The sequence below is a fragment of the Phalaenopsis equestris genome, unplaced genomic scaffold (assembly GCF_001263595.1).
Source record: "Phalaenopsis equestris unplaced genomic scaffold, ASM126359v1 Scaffold000002, whole genome shotgun sequence".
Lineage (NCBI taxonomy): Eukaryota > Viridiplantae > Streptophyta > Magnoliopsida > Asparagales > Orchidaceae > Phalaenopsis > Phalaenopsis equestris.
Genome location: NW_018164444.1, coordinates 20,474,985 through 20,495,699, shown reverse-complemented (window position 1 = coordinate 20,495,699; position 20,715 = coordinate 20,474,985). Strand labels below are relative to the sequence as shown.

At 35.3% G+C, this 20,715-nt stretch overlaps 1 protein-coding gene across 2 annotated transcripts in view; it reads right to left on the bottom strand.

Annotated features, from left to right (window-relative positions):
* Positions 1-20,715, bottom strand: part of LOC110026740 (ubiquitin receptor RAD23d-like) — a 46,526-nt gene that overhangs the window by 2,675 nt on the left and 23,136 nt on the right. For both annotated transcript variants that reach the window (XM_020727833.1, XM_020727843.1), the window contains exons 5-11: positions 8,868-8,944; positions 8,668-8,721; positions 7,516-7,693; positions 3,120-3,272; positions 2,963-3,028; positions 2,815-2,862; positions 2,542-2,730 (exon numbers count right to left, since the gene is read on the bottom strand). In XM_020727833.1, the coding sequence (XP_020583492.1) occupies positions 2,542-2,730; positions 2,815-2,862; positions 2,963-3,028; positions 3,120-3,272; positions 7,516-7,693; positions 8,668-8,721; positions 8,868-8,944 (765 nt within the window). The remainder of the gene's footprint in view (positions 1-2,541; positions 2,731-2,814; positions 2,863-2,962; positions 3,029-3,119; positions 3,273-7,515; positions 7,694-8,667; positions 8,722-8,867; positions 8,945-20,715) is intronic.

Here is a 20,715-nt window from a genome sequence, read left to right as displayed (position 1 = left end):
GGCACCTCACAACTAGAGCCCACAAGTTCCTCAATAAACCAAATCCCCTGAATAATGAATTATAGAGTGCAGTTGATGAGACACAAAGCCAACTATTAGATAAAGTGGACAAAAAATTGTTGCCTTATGTAAATATTCACCTCAATTCTCACCTCAATTCTACATATCTCATTGGACAAAGCAACTCATGGTACCTGATAAAGATATTCAAGTCATGGCGGGTTTGGCTGCATCCTCTAACTAAGAAGCAGACTTTCTTAGACTAAAAACCAAAAAAGCTACTATTATAAGCATTTAGCATCTATCAATTAGCCTAAATTGAAAATTATCTTTAATCACAAGAAGGGTATGGAGTGCTAACTTAAAATAGATCTTAAGTCCTCAAAAAATAATAATGAAACTTATGGGCAGTGTTCTATCTACAAATTTGACCTAAACACAAATCTAATCAAAGGAGCCCACAAGTTCCTCAATAACCCGAATCCCCTGAATGATGAATTATAGAGCGCAGTTCATGGGACACAAAGCCAACTAATAGATAAAGTGGACAAAAAATTGCCGCCTTAAGTAAATATTCACCTCAAATCTACATATCTCATTGGACAATGCAACTCATGATACCTGATAAAGATATTTAAGTAAAGTTGGGCTGGCTACCTCCTCTAACTAAGAGGCAAACATTTTTAGACTAAAAACCAAACGTTCTACCTATATTCTAAGCTTTTGGCATCTATCAATTAGTCTTAATTGAAAAATATCTCTCATCACCAAAAGGGTTAATTAACCATAGGGGTGGGGTGCTAACTTAAAATAGATCCCAAGTCCTTAAAAAATGAGGATGAAATTTATGGGCAATGTTCTATTTACAAATTTGATCTAGACACAAAACTCATTAAAGGAGCCCACATGTTCCTCAATAACCCATATCCTCTGATTAATGAATTATAGAGTGCAGTTGATTGGACACAAAGCCAACTACTAGATAAAGTGGATAAAAATAGTCGTCTTATGTAAATATTCACCTCAATTCTAGACATCTCATTGGACAATGCAACTCAAGGTAGCTGATAAAGATAATTATGTCAGGTTAACTACCTCCTCTCACTAAGAGGCAAACTTTCTAAGACTAAAAACCAAAAGTGTTACTACTATAATCAAAGAATTTAGCATCTATCAATTAACCTTAATTGAAAATTATCTCTCATCACCACAAGGGTTAATTAACCACAGAGATCCTAAGCCCTCAAAAAAAGAGAAAATTTATGGGTAGTGTTCTATCTACAATTTTAACCAAGACATAAAACTCATTAAAGGATCCCACAAGTTCCTCAATAACCCAAATCCCCTGAATAATGAATTATAGAGTGCAGTTGATGGGACACAAAGCCAACTACTAGGAAAAAGTGGACAAAAATATGTAAATATTAACCTGAATTCTCCATATCTCATTGGATATAGATTATTAAATCAAGTAGGGTTGGCTGCCTCGTCTAACTAAGAGGCAAAGTTTCTTAGACTAAAAAAAAAAACGCTACTACTATATTCTAAGCATTTAGCATCTATTAATTAGCCTTAATTGAAAATTATCTCTCATCACCAAAAGAGTTAATTAACCACAAGGGTGGGGTGCTAACTTAAAATAGATCCTAATTCCTCAAAAAATGAAAAAAGAAATTTATGGTCAATGTTCTATCTACAAATTTAACCTAGACACAATTAAAGATAACTTTTGTTTTGCACTCACAACAGTATGACAAGTTAAATATTGAGAGGTGTTCACGCTTTTAGCTTCAAAATCAAGCATTTTTTACACTGAAAATCATGTTGTGATGTATCCAGAAATTTTCTTGTCCTCGGAAAACCTTTTAATTGGAAGGGACACATTTACTAAGATTAATAGAATAAAGCAAGGGTCAGAAAAGACGTAGAGATGCATACGTCCCAAACTAAAGCCTTGCCACATTGGTTCCATAAGTTGCAGAGATTTTATGCCTGGCCTTTCTCCACAGAAAGAATAAACAAAACACTCCATAAAGAACTCCACTAAAGTTAATAAGCAGGAAAATCAGTATGAGTGCACATGTGCAGGGGCAAGTTGAGAGGAGCAATACTGTCGACAATAGCAGCAGCTATGACAAGTAGCACCAGACTGGTTATTAATGTGCGGTAATGCACTGTAGGCAATATAGACTGGCTTTACCGGCTTCCAACAAATAGCCATAGCGTGAGGCATTCCTACCAATTGGCCTCAACGAACTTTTGCTTTCCATTTAGATATAGACGACAACTCATTTTCGCTCCACTGAGATAGCACAGAAAAAAATTCATCATGGACAAGTCGTCAATAAAGAACACCTTATGTTCTAGCTGTCCAAGGGGAAAAAAAGCTTTGTTCTAAAGCCTAAAATCCTAGCAGTTACGAAAACCATCATTAAAACTAAAAAATTTCTCAACTCGACCGACAAGCTGCAAGATGGAAAGTAATGCGCTAGTACCTTGTTAAATAACTGTAAACTATAGCATGAAGAGATGAAAACTCACTCGCTCAATGGCATCACGCTCCTCAGGCGTAACTGTTAATGCCTGCGGCATTGATGCAGTTAACTGCCCTAGTAAATTGCTTTCTCCTCCCTCTGTCGGCTCATTAATCAATCGAAGAAATTCAGATTGATGCTCTTGAATAAGCCTCATAATCTGTGGATTTTGTCTGCCCAATTCCTGTAGCATTGGCTGTGAGCAAAAGAGAAGAATCTTAAAAATAGAAAAGGAATAAAAAATAGCATGTTTCGTAATAAATAAATAAATAAATAAAACCTGCAGAATTTGGGGATTTGCTTGCACCATGGCTTGTAGTGCTCGGAACTGTCAAGGTAAAAAAAGGCAAAAAACAAATCACAAACTAATATCCCAAGGTTACATAATAATTTATAGTTTAGCTCAGATTTACATCTTACACCACAACCTGAGGGCTATTGCGAAGAAAGTCGAGGCTTCCTGCACCAGGATTAGTTCCCAAGGAAGGCAAACCCTATCAGATGACAATAATAACAGTGCATGTTACCAGTAGTGGAAATCATTATAAAAGGTTGTGCTGGAAAGATAATTAACAGCAGGTATACCTGAGGGAAGAGGTCCAAAGGATTGGCATTGGGACCACTTAACGGAATGGCAGGCTGTGCCGCTGGTGCACCTTGTGCGGGAGGGTTGTTTGTTGCTTGGCCGCCGTCAGGTGATCCAGCAATAGGTGGGACTTCTGCTTGCTCAGGAATACCCTAAGATTATTAACCAAAGAGAAAATTGTCGAAATTAATATATAGAGAGGCAACGTAGATTGATTTTTTGCAAAATAAGCGCCAAGTTGCTATTGATTTTTCTTTGTTTTCTCCCAACTAGAGTATGGTGATCGTTTTATCAAACTAAAAAAATGTTATAAGGATAGGATAAACCTAGACAATCACAGAGAAAATTATACAATAAAAACCAAAACAAATAAAAAAATATGCATTTGCCAAACTATTGGATGCATGTAACATGTTTATGTCCCATATCATGCATCAGGTTATTTTAAGATAATCAGATGAGGTGACTATCACAGTAATGCCTAAAGTTAGAAGCCTCAAGGAAGAACATCAATAGCTCACAAAACATGTCTAGGGTGTCGAGAATAAAAAGCAACTGTAGGATGACCCACACAAGAGCTCTATATTTTATGGGGGTTATGGGGAAAAGCATCCAAACAGGTCATGCACTGCTTGAACCATCTGAAAAACAACCAAGTAGCTCCTCATCTTTTCCCACAATAAAAATGTTTCCATGGAAATGTTGTATGTTTATTCAGATATCAAAATCAAGCATCTGCATCTGCGAAGTATAACACTTTCAAAAATCCTTCGATATCAACAACATTTCCTTGCCGAACAAAATGCTTTCAACACTCTACCCCCTTTCTTGACTTTTTTAAAGCTGGTCACAGCTAAGAAATGGCATAAAATGAGTGGGCATGCCATGATAATGAACTGTGTTTTTCTCAATGTGGCAGCTCTTCAGACTAATCTTTTTGTTTTTCCGACGATGAGAACGTTACTATCGAAAAGGGAGTTGGTATTAGTGGTGATAATGATTATGGAGTCAAGTGCATTACATCCAACTAATGATACATGATTGTCTTCACATTTTGTGTAATTCTCTTGACAATTACATATTTTCCTTTGGGTTCTTGGTATTTTGTGACTAGTACAACTTTAAAATTGATAAAATTATGTGCAATGATTAATATTGAATTCAGTATGTTGTTGAAAATTAAGAAAATTTGATGAAATATTGAAATGTAATAGTACATCAATTTGAATTATTTTTTGTTGATCCTTGAGCTCTTTACATGATACATACTTTTTGACAGAAAATATTGACAATAGATATTGTGATTATAGCACTTACATTAATACATTAAAAGCAATAAATATTTTTTAATGATGTGTCATGTCCGCATATTCGTGCTCTATATCAGCGTTCCTAGTTCATATATATTGGCATGTGAGAGTTGAAAAAAGATGAAACAATTCATCATATATCACTAAAATAATAAATATCAAGACATTTTCTAGTATGTGAAAAATGAATTGAGTTATACTGAATTATATCCTAGTAATTTCATAATGCACAAATAAAAATTATTTTCCTACTCCCCCACTATTTCCTGCCACTTTGACAGGCCAAACTCGAGAAAAATATAGCAAAAATGTGCTTTTTCTCAATATTTAATATCTAGATAAGCATCTAGGAAAGTCCCCATAAAAACACTAAAACCATACAATTTCCCAACTGAATGTAAGAGCATGGAAAAATATATGAAGAAGTTGAAGAAAATTTGCAGCAAACAACATAACCTTCCTCACAAAAGAACATCACTCAGTAAGGGGTTTGAGTTGTTAAGAACTTAGCCCTCTCCACATTAAAAAAGTTTTCAAAAATTCGAAATGGGTACGCCCTCCTTCATACGACTACAAAATATGCAAAAAAAACATCTTATCAAATTGCTATGAAGCCTCCACTAAGCTCGATCACGGGACTAACTCTCCTTAGAACCATGCAAGACTAAACTAATTCTATCAAGCGGTCTAAAGAATAAAAGTGGCCAACTAATTCATCTCAACAATCAAAAGTAGTGTGAGATGCTTCTGGTTATTTTTGCCGTGGTAAAATCATGCTTCTGGTTATTTGTGTTGTGGTAAAATCATTTTTAATCAATTATTTTAGGTTGTTTGTCCATATCAGTAATTGTATCAATTACTAAAGCTAAAAAATTCATTTATCCTTATCGCTATACTTGTCTTTATTTTTATTTTAACGATATATGAAATTATATGCATTATTATGAATTATAAGCCTTTGGCAACCCATCTCGGGATTGATTCCTCCCTTCTAACCACAAGAATTCTTCATGCTTTATTTCTCTCAACTCCAACATACCTTTCTTTGAGACATTCATTCTTCTATTGTCAATCCCCACCTAGTATTTGCATCCCTGATTTTCCCTTTTTAATGGGTTATTTCCTTCTCAACAATCAAGATATCAAAACTTCACCAAAATATTTGCTTTGTTGCCTTTTTATCAATTGATATTGAACCAAACTTCATGATTCTAAGATGTTCAATGCAATGAAAATGTGTGTCAAAGAATCCATGATATGATGAGCTCATGTATTCTTCTTCCACCAAGCTCCAATCTCATAGTCCAAACTCATATCCCTACCCCACATGAAATTCTAGTCCAAATTTTCCACTAACAGTAACATAGGACAAGTTTCCCACTCCTTATATTTGGAAAAATAACATAAGCTAAAAATACTACTACAATACCTGGACCCATGCATTAAACAGCAGCATGCATTCTCTCCATTTGTAAAAGACAAACTTCGATCTTCCTAATTCTATATGCCTACCTGACAGCTATCTTAATCCTTCCCCCACCCCCCTCCCCAAAACTTCTCTAAGTTGAAAATTCAAATCCATATTCAAAACCAGATCCACAAAATCTTCAACTTTCTCTTAAATTTAAATCCATAAACAATTCTAAAATATCCTCAACAAACCTCCCATCAAAATTTAACTCAAAACAACCAAAAGCCATAACTTTTTCTATCAGCTACTTCGAAAGATTATATTTCACATGAACAATTGATCCATTCAAAGAAAAAGGTAAAAATAAAAACCAATCATACAATCAACTCCACTTAAAACTAACCAATCAAGAACATTGTATAACACAAGCAAACCCAATTCAATCGAAAAAGTGCTATCAAAACCTAATCAATCAACCAAACCAACCAAACTCAAATGCTCAACTTATTTAATAGCCCAAATTAAAAAAAATAAATAAATAAATAAACAACTACTAATATCGTTGAGATTTTCTTTCCTGGATTTCAAATTCACCACCTTTTCAAAAAGGTACATTTAAATATATTTATTTGACAATAATTTCTCTAGCTCTGCAATCGAATTGAGGGGCTTTATTTCTTCCTCCAATAACCTTTAAACTCTCTGCAGTAGAGTTCTTCAAAACCCAAAGCAATTGATGCAATGTTAGATGCTTACTTCAAATTATTAGTAATTAGTTTTATGTGCATTAGTATGACTTATTTGGTATTTTGTCAAATATTAAATGTAAAAAGAACATTCATTATTTTGAATATGCATGTAATTATTTCAAATTAAATAAAGTTAGAAAGCCCATAAATTTATGGCAACTATGATAAATAGTAGACCTTGGGATGTCCTACAGATAACTGATCGTGGAATAAAAAAAGATATTCCCTTGGTATCCCATTGATGATAAGCTCTTACCTTTTACTCCTCTCATACGGCTTTCTTCATTTAAGCCTTCTATTTTTTTAAGTAGCTATCATTCAACTCTTATCCAATCACTTCTTTTCTTTAGCTCTTGCATAATTTCTCTACAACAACTTCTTATCTTTTGTATCACAATCAATAATAAAAATTCCATCATGGCCTTCTCTAACATCACTCTGCTTCTCGTCAACGAGGCTTGCAAATGCTAGATAGACATGCAAAGAAAATGGGGTATAGATTCCCAGGTAAATTGAACTATTTACAGAGTACATATGCATCCCCATTTGAAGGCTCCTTTAATCATTAATGTCTCAATGACTCTAATACATATATAGGCAAGATATAGTAGTCCAACATTTTGTGGTATCATTTTGCTTGTTCACGATGCCACACCCCAACCACAGCAAGAATGAAGAGCGCCTGGAATGCAGAAGCGCCCATGAAATACTTCCAAATAAAATGGGAACATTGACAATTAACACTCAACATCACAGTTAAGGCATAAACGTCTTGAACTGCAAAGCTCCAGACCAAAATACTCTTGGAAGGTTTTAATTAGGCATTGTAGAAACACAACAAAGATGCCTATTTTTTGGTTTTAAAGGCCAAATTTCTCAAGAAAGGACAGCATACAAGAAAAGCAACCGAGGAAAGCAATCTTACAGAATACAAATATTCAACAGCTCTTTCAGGGTTATTAAATGCTGCACGCAAAGCACGAACAACAGTGTTTCTATCCCATGTCCCTCCACCAATATCAAGAATCTGTTGGATGGACTGTTCCAAATTGCTGCCAGCAACAAGGTTTGATGCAGCTTGATCATAAGCATTTTCTGTATTACTGTTTCAACAAAATTGAAAAGCAAAAAAAAAAAAAAAAAAAAGGGGGGGGGAAAAATGGGTAAATTAATTGCAGGATTATTAAATAAAATTGGCCAACATAACTCATTCATAAACAATGCCGTTTAGATGAGTACAGCAACCTGCATAAAGTCAGTTGAACATTACAGGACAATTATAACGTCTACAAAAGAGAATGCAAAATATATTACCAAGAAATGGAGTAGCAAGAAGAATAACGCAAATGTCAAAAAGACAAAAAAACAAGAATCTATATAAATCATATCAGAGGTATAAAAATCACATCTCATAAAAAAAATGTCCTGAAATTTAAAAACATAACTAATTCTTGATAAACACTGTATAACTTCTATGCTCCATGGAATGAATGGATGGTGGCATCAGTCATCAGTGCCGCCATCTTGTAGAAAAAAATGTGCAAGAAAACATATTGCAACAGAAGTACTACAAAATTACAAAAAAAGCTGTTAATCAATAAACAATATGTTTGAGAAGGGGGCTTCGTGAATACGAACATTTACAAGTTCGCCCAAGATAAATACCAACTCACCATAACAATAGTGAAATAAATCATAGTTGATGAACCAAAAAATTATAGTGCAAGTAACATATGACAAATAAAAAGATTATGGACAACCCGTTTAAAATTTGCAAAAGGAACAAAATTACAGCTAAAAAGTAAATAGAAAATTCAAGTAGTTAAGCCGAAAAAACAAACAATGCATGAATAATATATTCAGCTAACTTTTTCAAGCATCATGTTGCAATTGTGGAATGCTCACGAAAGAGGTAAGACAGGTTTTCCAGTTTTGCACACATTGATGGGAATACAAAAGAGGAAATAATAAGATATGTATTCTAATGCTCAAAAAATGAGCAGATGCTTGACAACTAGACCTTGTGGCATTTAAATAATAGATGGATCAGCATCACTCGAAAAGCTAAGAATCTTACAATGTAGTAACTGCAGGAGTAGGGGCAGCTGTGGTAGTAGGAATTGTTGAACCCCTGTTTTAAAATAGTAGGTTCAAATAATAGTACAGCAAGAAAAGTACATAGTTGAACCCACCAGAAGTAAATGTGGGGACATTGTTAGCAGAAAGCATACGGCAAAACTAAACACAAAAATAAATATGTAAATTCTAAAAACTTACAAAGTTGGGGCCGTAACAACCGCAGGGCCTTGTGAAAGAGCAGGAGGATTAGCAGCTGCAGAACTAGCAGGCAGAGGCTAGAAAGACAAGCAATTATCGCTATTCAGGATGACTAATACAGTATAATGCTTGCAAATCCCAGAAAAAACAGAATCTTAAAAAGTTAAATGTGTCAATTTACAAAACTTCGAGCAATGGATAAGAACATACCATCTGTAGCTAATAATTTTTCTCTTTGCTAACTAATTAAAGGAGGAAAAAGTAAAATACAGGAAGCAAATAGACGCTAGCGGTAAGAAAAGAGATGGTCTTGCAACTTTCTTGAACTATACCACCAAAAAGTTGCAAATTGAACCAGAAAATATGCAGAATGCAAGTTTCAAAACCTTATTTTCAATTATCTAGTCGAGAAAAAAACAAAGCTTATAAAAAATAAGTGTAAAAATGTTCCAACCAAAACAAAATTTCACATTTTCACAAATTGAGAAGTAATCTCAGTAATTAAGTACACAAATTTGCATAAGTGCATTATGGTCAGTAACACCAATCCAACAGCGAGACAAGTTTTGCGCTTATAAAAAAAAACACTATGAATAATGCAACAAAATGCACCTGCCGTTTTCATTACTACTGATATGATTTTTTATATATTCTTCATGCTTTGATAACAAGGGGCATAATGAATTGAAATTATCCTCGCCTCCCTACCAACAGTCTATGCTTATCACAAATTAAATGGTGGCAATAAGCATCAGAACAGCGCTAGCTTGGGAAAGCAAACAACTTACAGCCTGAATACAATATTTAAAATTGCTGGCTTGCTATCATTTTTAGTGAAAATGGTAACATTTGAGTGCACCAAATAAATAAAGGCTAAATGCCGACACATTAAGAATGCAGACAGTCCATAACACAGTATTCATTAATTTCCTTAATCAAGAATGTTGCAATACCTTAACTAGAATAAGTTTGCAAAATTTACTCTATCAGGTACAGTATATCCTAGTCTGTCCCAATTGTATTGTAAGTTGTTATCCCATGTCCCTTTAACCTTAAATCCATTGGTAAATTGTATTTGCCTTTCCAGTGCCCGCTAAGAAAAATCGTAAATGAATATAAACCGTTTTTGTTCTTCCAAGATATTCCTCAGAAACTCGAAAGCTTCTGGAATAATCGCCAATATAGGCTTATCAAGATTATTTGGGATGGGTTTTAGGAATCCTTAGTTTTCATTCTTTCATTTTTGGTTCTCCTTGAGGTATTAAAACCATTTTCTACCAAAAAAAATACACTTCTATCCATGCAAACGCTAGTCTTAACTTTTTTTTTAATGATACTATCATATTAGTTTATCTACTCTTTATATTTGTGCATATTCTACCTGTTTAGTACATGCCGCACTAAGGATTTATTTCATTCATAGCTATTTACATAATATTGATATATAGAGAAATGCAATGCATCTAGTTCAATGTAATCTTAAAAAGCAATCAATGGTGGTTATAAAATGTTTTTTCTACTTTTAATTAAAATTGAGGTAATAAAAAAACATCCAATTTGCACTGCCTGCTATGATTACAAAATTACTCTAGCATAAGAAATAACATCAAACCAAATAAATCACTAGGAGAGAATATAGCATTGCATCAAACAAAACACCAAGGGGCTGTCCAGTAAACGATTTAGAACAGGGTTTAATCAGGATTTAAACTAAATCCTGCTAATTTTGGACAAGTTAAATCATCGAATTTACTATATCTGAGTTTCGATCAATTTTTGCATAAATCCCGGATTCAGTAAATCGTGATGTTCCGCGGATTTAGTAAATCCAGGAATGCGCAAAGAGAAAAGCTTGTGCCAACAACCCAAATTCCTCAATGGTTTCTAGTGGGAGCGGAGTGGAAAGAGGAGAAAGAAGGGAGTTTCGGTAATCTTTGTATGTTGCAATCCCGCCGTTGCCTTCCTAGCTAGCTATAATCATGACTATACCGTGAAGTTCAATCATGAAGGCGAGGGTTTTGGGCAAAACCGAGAGAGGGGAAGGGACCAAGGCAAGAGTTTCAAGTAGGATAGGAAAGGGAAAGAAAGATAAGTTTGTGATTTCAAATTAATTTTTTTTAAGTTACTCTTAATAATTTTATTGATTAATAATTGATAAAAAAAATTGATATATTATCATAATAATTATAATTAGATAATTTTATATATAACTATTTAATAATTAGTTAATAAAAACAAATCATATATTAAAATTTAAATTATTCAATCAAATTTTAAAGAAAATAAGTTTGTGATTTCAAATTAATTTTTTTAAAATTAATTATTAATAATTTAATTGATTAATAATTTATAAAAAATTGATATATTATCATATTAATTATAATTAGATAAACTTATATACCTATTTGATACTTAATTAATAAAAACTAATGATATATTAAATTAATTTATTTAATCAAATTTTAAATAATTATTAATTAGTAATGATAATTAATTAACTAATTTTTAATTAAATATATTAAAATTTTGCTTACTAAATAGTTAGTTTAATATTTTTTTTAATTAATAATCAATTAATTTAGTGAATAGTTAACTATTACATAATTAGAAATACAAATTAAATTAAATTTAGTTAAATTTAATAATTGATTTCTATATTATCAATGACAATCAAAATTTAATTATATTTCTTTGTTCTTACAAACCTAACAAATTTTTAAATACTGACAAAAGTTACCAAACAATTTTACAGGATTTAACTGAATTATTAAATCCACTGTCAACAAATTTCTTGGATTTAACCATTTCAGATTTACAGGATTTAGTAAATCCAAGAAGTTTCGAAACAGCCCCTAAACCAACAGCCACCGTGTCTACTTTCCACTTTCCTAACTTCATGGGTATTACTTCCTAGAGCGCATCTCATATTGCTATTTCTCACTATAAACCCTTTAATTATCAGACGTCCATTTTAACATTTTCATTGACACGCTAATATACATGAAACCTCATTGGTGTCAAACACTCAAAACCACAAAGCAAGCCTTCTAATCACACTTTCTAAACTTTATCTTTGCAAGTCCCAACAATAATATTTTGGCAGCTTTATATACATACCACTTAATTCCTATGTATTTACATATCTTACACCTAAATTTTTATTTTTATATATACGCCACCTTACCTATGCATGAAAAGGTGTGTTTCACTTTTTAAGAGTTAAAATCATGGTATTATGATGTGATATGAAAGATTAGGGTGTTATTTAATCTTTTCTCACAAAGCAGCTCCAACTCACTTCTCCATTTTAACCACTCATCCTTAATTCTATCATTAATTCTAACAATTATATCCTCATACACATCTCCACACTATATAAAATTTAAACAATGCTTACTCATGACTTGAAACCTGTCGATTTATATATGATTTTATCTTGACTAAAATTTTTCTCGCCCATTAAGTTCTGCATCATATCTTGATCTATGTTTTATCAGGCTTGAGCCCCATATTTAACATTCCCTCCATTGTTCTAAATTTTCACATAAATTTTCACATATTTTACAGAGGTTTCATAATATACCACGTTAAATAACATGACTATTCTTTAGAAACAGCATTACAAATAAAATATATATATTAAAGTTAATGCTTACCCTTGATATAATCCTATCATTACAGTGAGCTCATTGATTAATCCATATTTAATTCTAATGCCCGTAAAGGCTCCAACACCCATATCTGTAAAAGCTTGCAAACATTTACATATTGCTTTCATCTCCCTTCACACAAAGCCAATCCTCAAAGAATTCACTCATATCTTCACAATATCAAAAAAATCATTTAAGGTTTTTTTTGACCTATTCATTTTACATTAATTGTCCTAAATTTAAAAATCACCTCCATAGCATTCTTTTTGGCATAAATCCAATTACATTCCTTCATGAAGAAATAACTTATCCAAGCATATATTTCATAACAACTGCCTAATTTTATTTAATGACGTAAAAGTCTAATCCCACCACATTCTTCAAAATCAAAACAAATATATATATATATATATATATAGCGATTCGGAGATGCTGACGGCGTGGATTCCCTCTCGATGGTCGTACTCCAGTGAAATCTTTCCTTTTCGTTTGGTTTTGGCTTATCCTCCGTTCTCGTCTTCTTTTCTCGCCTCTTCGCTCTCTCAGCGGTTATGGCGAAGATGTATGCATGCGTCACTGCGGGGGTTTCCTCCTCCGGTACTCCTCCGAAGTTTGTGTTTCCCTCTTCTTTTCATGAATCACTAGTTCTTGGCGGGGAATACAATTTTATCAAGTCTCAGGGAAGAAAGGGGGGGAAGTGTGCATTTTTTCTCTCAGACTCTGAGAACTCCATTCTTGCCTCTGCTTGCCGTTTACATCTTGTAGGTATGTTCCTATATGGGCTTCCTAAATATAATTTCTTGCTGAAACATTTTGAACCTTTACATTTATCGGGGGGTTGGAAGATCGGTGCTCTTGACAGCAGGCATATTCTGATCCAACTCTCTAATGAGGATGACTCTGCTAAACTATTTGCACGCAGAACTGTTCATTTTGGTGATGTTTGTATGAAAGTCCTCGAATGGACAACTGAGTTTGATCCTAGGACTGAGCTACCTATTATTCTTGTCTGGCTTCGCCTTCCGGGCTTAAAGATGCATTTGTTCAATCATGAAATTTTGTTTTCTATTGCTGCTATGTATGGTAAGTCATTAATGTTTGATGCCCCTACCTTCAATTTAACAATACCTTCAATGGCTAGAATTTTAATAAAACGTGATGTTATCTTACCTCCTCCGGAGGAGGTTTGGATTAGATCTAATCATACGGGATATTCAAAACCGGTGTTTCTTGAGAAACATCCTCACTACTGCTCGCACTACAGTATGTTCGGCCATGATTCGACACACTGTTTTCACTTGCACCCTGAATTGCGGAAATCCACTTCCGGTCATGTGGCGTCTGTTGAGATCGTGTGGCCTCTGTTGAGCAGAAATCTGCTCTTCTAACTCCTCATTTTGAACCAGTTACTCAGTCCGCTGAAGTTCCTTGCGTGGGCCCTGTTGATCAAATTACTCTGTTTGGAGGCAACCAGTGCGGCTCATTCTGGTGAACTAGCAAGCGTGGGCCCTGTACCCACGGAGAGAGTTGAAGAAATTGTGGATCTCATTGTCACACAAGAATCGGAAATTGTGTCTTAGATCCCTAGTGCTTTAGCCGAACAATTTGAGGTTCAAGATCCCCCACAAGCAAATAATCAACATACTACTCCATCGGTTACTCCCCCACCGCCGGACCCATCTGCTATGGCTGTCATGGCTTTAGAATCTGAATAGACAATTCAAAAATATAGCAGAAGAGGTAGAAGGAAATTAGAACTCCCAATTATGACACAGGCAAACAATATTGATGTTACATACCATTCGGAGAGTGAGCACTTGCATCTTCCCGCTAGGTTTGCTAAGAGGGGGGTGTCATGAGCCAAAATGTTTAACATTCTGGTATGGAACATTTGAGGAGTGGCGGATTAAAACATTTATGTAGGGTCCATAAGCCATGCATTTTTGTTCTTTTGGAGCCGTTTGTAACAGTACATAAAGAAGATATCATTAAAAAATTCAAGGGTTACATGTATTATAGTAATATGAACAATAAAATTTCGTTCTTTTGGCAGAAAGATATCACTCTTAACCTTATTGATGATAATGTGCAATATGTTCTTATTCATTATCAGTTGGAGAATTTTTTTTGTTGGGCTACTTTCATTTATGTCAGCTCTCTTTAAGGGACAAACTTCTCCTTTGACAACAATTTACTCATATGGGTGCTACTATTTCTGATAATTAGTTCGTTGGAGGGGATCTAAATATGATTATGTCGCCGTTGGAGAGAAGTGGTGCTAAAGTTGATATCAGTCTTATCAATCGTTTTTGTGAGCATATTGCGGATGCTGGCCATTATGATTTAGGCTTTTCGGGCTCTCCTTATACTTGGTGGAGGGGTTTTCTTATGCAGAGACTGAATAGATTTATTAGAAACTCATCTTTTATGGGCTACTACAATATTATTCATGTCAAACATCTTAATCATGTTGCGTCAGACCATAACCCTATTTTGCTTAGTTTGATTTTTCATTCTAAACCTGCTCGCTATCACTTTAAATTTCTTAATGTTTGGACTTCTCATCCTATTTTTATTGATTTGATTAAGCAGGTTTGGGTATCGCGATGGAGTGGTAACCCTTGGTTCATTTTGTGGCGATTACATAAGAACGTTGCTTCTTACTTAAAAAAGTGGAACATAGATACTTTTGGCAATGTTCATTCTAGGGTTTCGAAGGCCCAACAGGAGGTTGATGCTTTAGAGGCACAGGTGATAAACACTCTTGATCTTGTGGCCAAGTTAGCTAATGCTCATCATATTCTCTTGGAGGAAATCACTATTGAGGAGAATTTTTTTAGACAGAAAGCTTGTGACACTCATTTCAAAAACGGAGACAGAAACACTAAATATTTTCATGCTACTATCAAGCATCGTCATAATATAAATGTCATTATTAAAATTGTTACTGATGAGGGTAATGCACTTACTGATGCCGATCAAATTGGTTCTAATGCAGCTGATTATTTTTCTTCTCTTTATGCTAAGGCTCTCCCGGTCACTGATATTCTATCGGAATTGATTGAGAATCAGAGGAAGATGATTTCCTCCCTCTCATTGTCTGACCCCTCAATGAGTTAAAGATTCTCACTGCCCTTAAAGATATTAGTTCTCAGAAGGCTCCTGGCCCCGATGGTTTCACTCGATGGTTTCACTTCTGCTTTTTATATTTCCTCTGGAGCATCATAAAGAAAGAAGCAGTGCTTGCGATTCAAAGATTTTTTCAGGGTAAAGACCCTGAAAAGTATTTTTCTGCCGCTCTGATTGTTGTTATCCCTAAATCTAACGATAAAACAATTTTAGGCTCATCTCGCTCACTTGAGTGATTTCTGAAATCATCAGTAAACTGATTGTCGGGGCATTAAGCCAATCTTCCATTTCTAATCTCCCCCCACCAGTCTCCCTTTATTAAAGGACGTGATATTTCTGACAATATACTCTTAGCCCAGAAAATTTTGCAGGATCTTGATAAAAAATGCAGGGGTGGCAATCTTGTTATCAAATTAGATATCATGAAGGCCTTTGATACCATTAATTGGGATTTCATCATCAACGTTTTGAAGTCTAGAGGTTCTAATCCCAGTTTTTGGCACCCTGATTAAAAGGTGGTTGGTCAACAACTATTATTCTGTGCTGGTTAATGGTAATTCTTATGGTTTTTCACTGCTTGTCGGGGCATTAAACAGGGGGACCCTTTTTCCCCTATTATTTTCATTCTAACTTTTGATTATTTATCCAGAATGCTCAATCATTTCCAGCTGTTCACCCTCACACACAGTTTTCCCATAAGGCCAAAATGATGGTTTTCCCACCTTGCATATGCAAATGATGTTATTATTTTTGCTAAAGCCTCTAAACTTAATATAAAACAATTACTGGGGCTCTTAAAGGATTTCCAAAATTGTTCTGGACTCCTCTTTAATTGTGACAAGTGTCAAATGTTTTTTGGCAAGCATGTTAAGCAACATCTTATTCATTGGAGAGTTGCCTATACAGGTTTTCATCATGTCCCCTCTTAAATATCTAGAGGTAATTTCATTTAAGGAAAAAAAAATTCATATGGATGATGTTATTGATAATATCAAGCATAAAATTAACGATTGGAGAAATGTTTTCTTTTCTACTGGGTGCAGGATTTATTTGCTATCTACTGTTCTTTAGAGTATTCCACTATATATTTTGTAGGTATTTAATCCAAAAAAAAAGTGCTATCAATGTCATTGAGAGAATTTTTAATAAATTCGTTTGGGTGGGAAATGGTGCTAAGAGAATTTGGGGCTCTTGGCATAAGGTCTATAAGCCTAAGAAGGCTGGCGGGATTGGCTTTAAAGCATTGAAACATACGGTGGAAATAAACCTTTGCAAACTTTGATTTAAATTTAGATTGGATTTAAATTTAGATTGGGCTCATACGGTGGAAATAAACCTTTGCAAACTTTGATTTAAATTTAGATTGGGCTCATCTCTTTGGGCTTCCTTTATGCATCAAAAATATTGTGCTCAAACTCACCCTTCCCAGTTTTTGTGGAACGTTGGTGATCCCTGTATCTGGAAAGCAGATGTTAATGCTAGAACTACAGCTAATGATTTCATGTTTTGGGATATAAGTGACAGAAACATCTCTTTCTGGAATGATAATTGGGGGTTGTCTTAACTCTCTGAATACTTTCACCCTCTACATACTAACTCCTTATTGGTTTCTGATTTCTTTTCTCAAGATATTTCTTTTCTCAACTCAAGATGGTTGGGATTTCTCCAAATTATGTTCTATGGTGAGGGAGGAAAATGCAAAGCATATTATTACTATTCCTATTAACCCTTCACGCAGGGATTTCCCGGTATGGAAAAGGAGCAATTCTCAATGGTTTGCAAATTAATATATGACACTTTACATTCACACTGCGATTGGTTTTGGGGAAAATGGATATGGCACAAATTTTTAACTCCCTCTATATCATTTTTCCTTTGGCGTTATCTCTCTTATTTACTACCTATTGATGACATTCTTAAATTGAAAGGCCTTAAAATGGCCTCGAGATGCCCTATGTGCAAAGTTGTAGAGGAAGATTCGAGACATATTTTTTTAATGTGCTTTCTCTTTAAATGTTTGGAATATGTTGGGCATACATTTCGGTATTTCATGGTTGTATAGGGGCATCTTAAGCAATTATTTGTGGCAATGGAAGGTTTTTGATGATAGGGGGTTTCCCCTTACTTTTTTTTGGTTTTTTGGTCCTATGGTTTATTTGGACCTCAAGAAACAGCTTTAAATAGAACTCCTCTCCCCCTATGATGAATTCTTATGTGTTGGCCTATTACACTAAGGTCCTAAGGGTCGGGACAAATTATGTTTCAAATTTCAGGCCCCCCGGCTGATCAGGTGGGCTTCCCCCTCATCGGGTTTTGTTAAAGTTAATGTGGACGGTTGTTGGAATCCTTTTTATGCTACGGTTGGAGGCTTTTTTAGAAATTATGAGGCTAGGTGTCCTTGCTACTTCACCTCTCCTGTTGCCGCTAACAACCCATTAGCCACAAAATGCTGGAGTTTTTTTGGCTTTAATGGTGGCAAGTGTTTTCAATTTTCATACAATTGGGGTGGAAACCGATTCTAAAATGTTCTATGATATACTTTTAGGAATCTCTCCCCCCTCTGAGATATAATTTGTACTTTTAAACGTATTTTAGCTTTAATGACTGCAAAACAGTTAGAAGTAAATTGAAAATTCATTTATAGAGAGGGCGACTCCCCTGTTGATTGGTTATCCAAACATACAGGGGAGGTCTGTCACGTTGGCATTTATCCTCCTGCTCCACTCAGACGTCTTCTCACTAGGAACAATTTGAATCTGTCATATGTTCGAATTTAAATTTTGGTGTTGCTTGGCTTTACCGTTGAGGGTCTTCTTTCTGTATGGTGGTTGGGGTTTGCACTTCTACCCTTGCGGGATTTTTGTTTTGTTTGGCAGGTCTCTTCTGGTTTCTGGCTTTGTCTCCCTGTTTTCTGCTCTCACTGTTTCCGCTGGCCTACTGCTGTTCTGGTTTCTCTGCTCTGATCTCCAGATTTCCAAAAGTTTTTGTTACTCGCGGGAGTGCTCTTAGAGAATTACTACTAACCTGAAGACAATTTTTTGTACAATTTTTTTCTCTTTACATGTTAAGCAATACATGAATACAAATTTACTTAGTTTTGGGTTTTGTTCTTTGGTTTTGGGTATACCTATAAATTTTTGTGATTTCTTTTATGTAAGTTGTACTGTGGGGAGAGGAACCCTAGGGGTGTGTTCAAATGTATTTTTTGCTTTCATAGTCGGGATCCTCCCCTGCTCCAATTTCTGTACCTTTTTTTTTAATTAACGCGTAGCGAGCCACCGTTGTTTTTCCAACATATATATATATTATTATGTTATCTGCTGCTAGGTTGAGTAGCTTCTCTTCGATCAAACCTCTCTCTACGTCATACGTAGGCTTCGTTTCTGCTCGTGCGTCTCTGCTCATGCGACGGCTGCGTCGTCCTCAGGCTCAAACTGATCGCAGGGGCTTCGCCGCTCCTGTTCCCTGTTTCGGTTTCGTTTCTGCCCGCACGTCTCTAAGTCTCTGCTCGTGCATCGGGTTGCGACGACTGTGTCGTCCTTGAGCTCGAGCTGATCGCAGGGGCTTCGCCGCTATTTCCTGTTTGCTCTGAGATCGCAAGGGCTTCCGCTCCTGCTCCCTATTTCGAGTTTCCGCTCTCTGCTCTGCTACGCCGCACCTCCATGGTTTCCTACATATCTTATGTTGTTGCACTTACGGGTGTCCAAACCTCAGATATACCTAAATCATGCTCTTTCCCGGGTGGAGTACATCAAGAAACCTGGTAGGAAAAATGAGAAGTCTGCCATCTTTTTTACAGAAGCTGAAGCTATTCAACTTGGTTCCTCCTGTCGAATGAATTTGGTCGGGAAATTTTTGTATGACCATCCCAAAATGGAGTTGATTCATAAGGAATTTGAGTTTATGCACCTTGTTGAGGAGTTGAAAATAAAACTGTTAGATGTAAGACAAATTCTTATACAACTAAATAATGAAGAGGATTACACGCGCTTATTTGCTCGAAGGATAATCTGGATTGATAACAGAGCAATGAAGATTCTAAAATTGTTTTGTTTGTGGATTTTGACCCACATGGATTTTGACCCACAGATAGAACCACTAATCATTCTGATTTGGATTCGCCTATCTAATCTAAAATTTCATTATTTTACTCAAAAAGTGTTGTACTTTATTGCCTCAACTTATGATAAACCACTCAAAACAGACATTCCTACTGTTAATATTTCTCATCCATCTGAAGTCAGATTACTTGTTGAAAGAGACATCACTTCACCCGCCTTTGAGGAAATTTGATTGGGCACACAGCATCATGGATATTGGCAAAAGTTAGTGATTGAGTCTTTTCCCTCGTATTATTTAAATTGTCGTATGTTCGACCACTCTAGTTCTCAATGCCACCATCTACACCCCCAACTTAGACCAAAAAAACATAGTGCTCCGCCAGAGCCAATGATTTCATGTCCTCCTGATAAGTTTCAAGTTATCGACACTATTGATCATCAAAAGAATACCCCGGATGACGTCACTATTCTCGCAGGCAATATGACAACCTTTCAGTCCCCAGCTATAGTTCCCCCGTCTTTGGAACTTCCTATCGTGGGGGAGAGGGTGAGTCTTCAGACCTCACCTGCTCTATATATCACCGATAATACAGGTAGCAATACTTATACTGCTTCACTACCGTCTCATCAAATTGAGCAAGTTATTAATGTTACTCAGGCTCATGGGGATCGTGACGCGCAATAGCCTACATCTGTCCGGCCAACGTTGGAATCTACTGATCAGATGAGTCAATCAACGGATAAGAAATGCCAGGTCTACAAATCCAGAACAAAGAAGAAGAATGGAGACCTACTTGAGCTTAGAAATATGATGGATGATATTTTAGTTACTACGGGCAATGGTACTCACCTTTTCAATTTGTTAGCCGGCTCACTTCCAAGAACTAGAGATAGAGGGAGGACTAAAGTGGGACGACCCTAGCACTTTTGCGCCCTTTTGTGGCATTTTTGTTTTTTACTTTTATGTATTTTTGCTTTATTTGAATTTTGTGTACGTTGTATTGTATG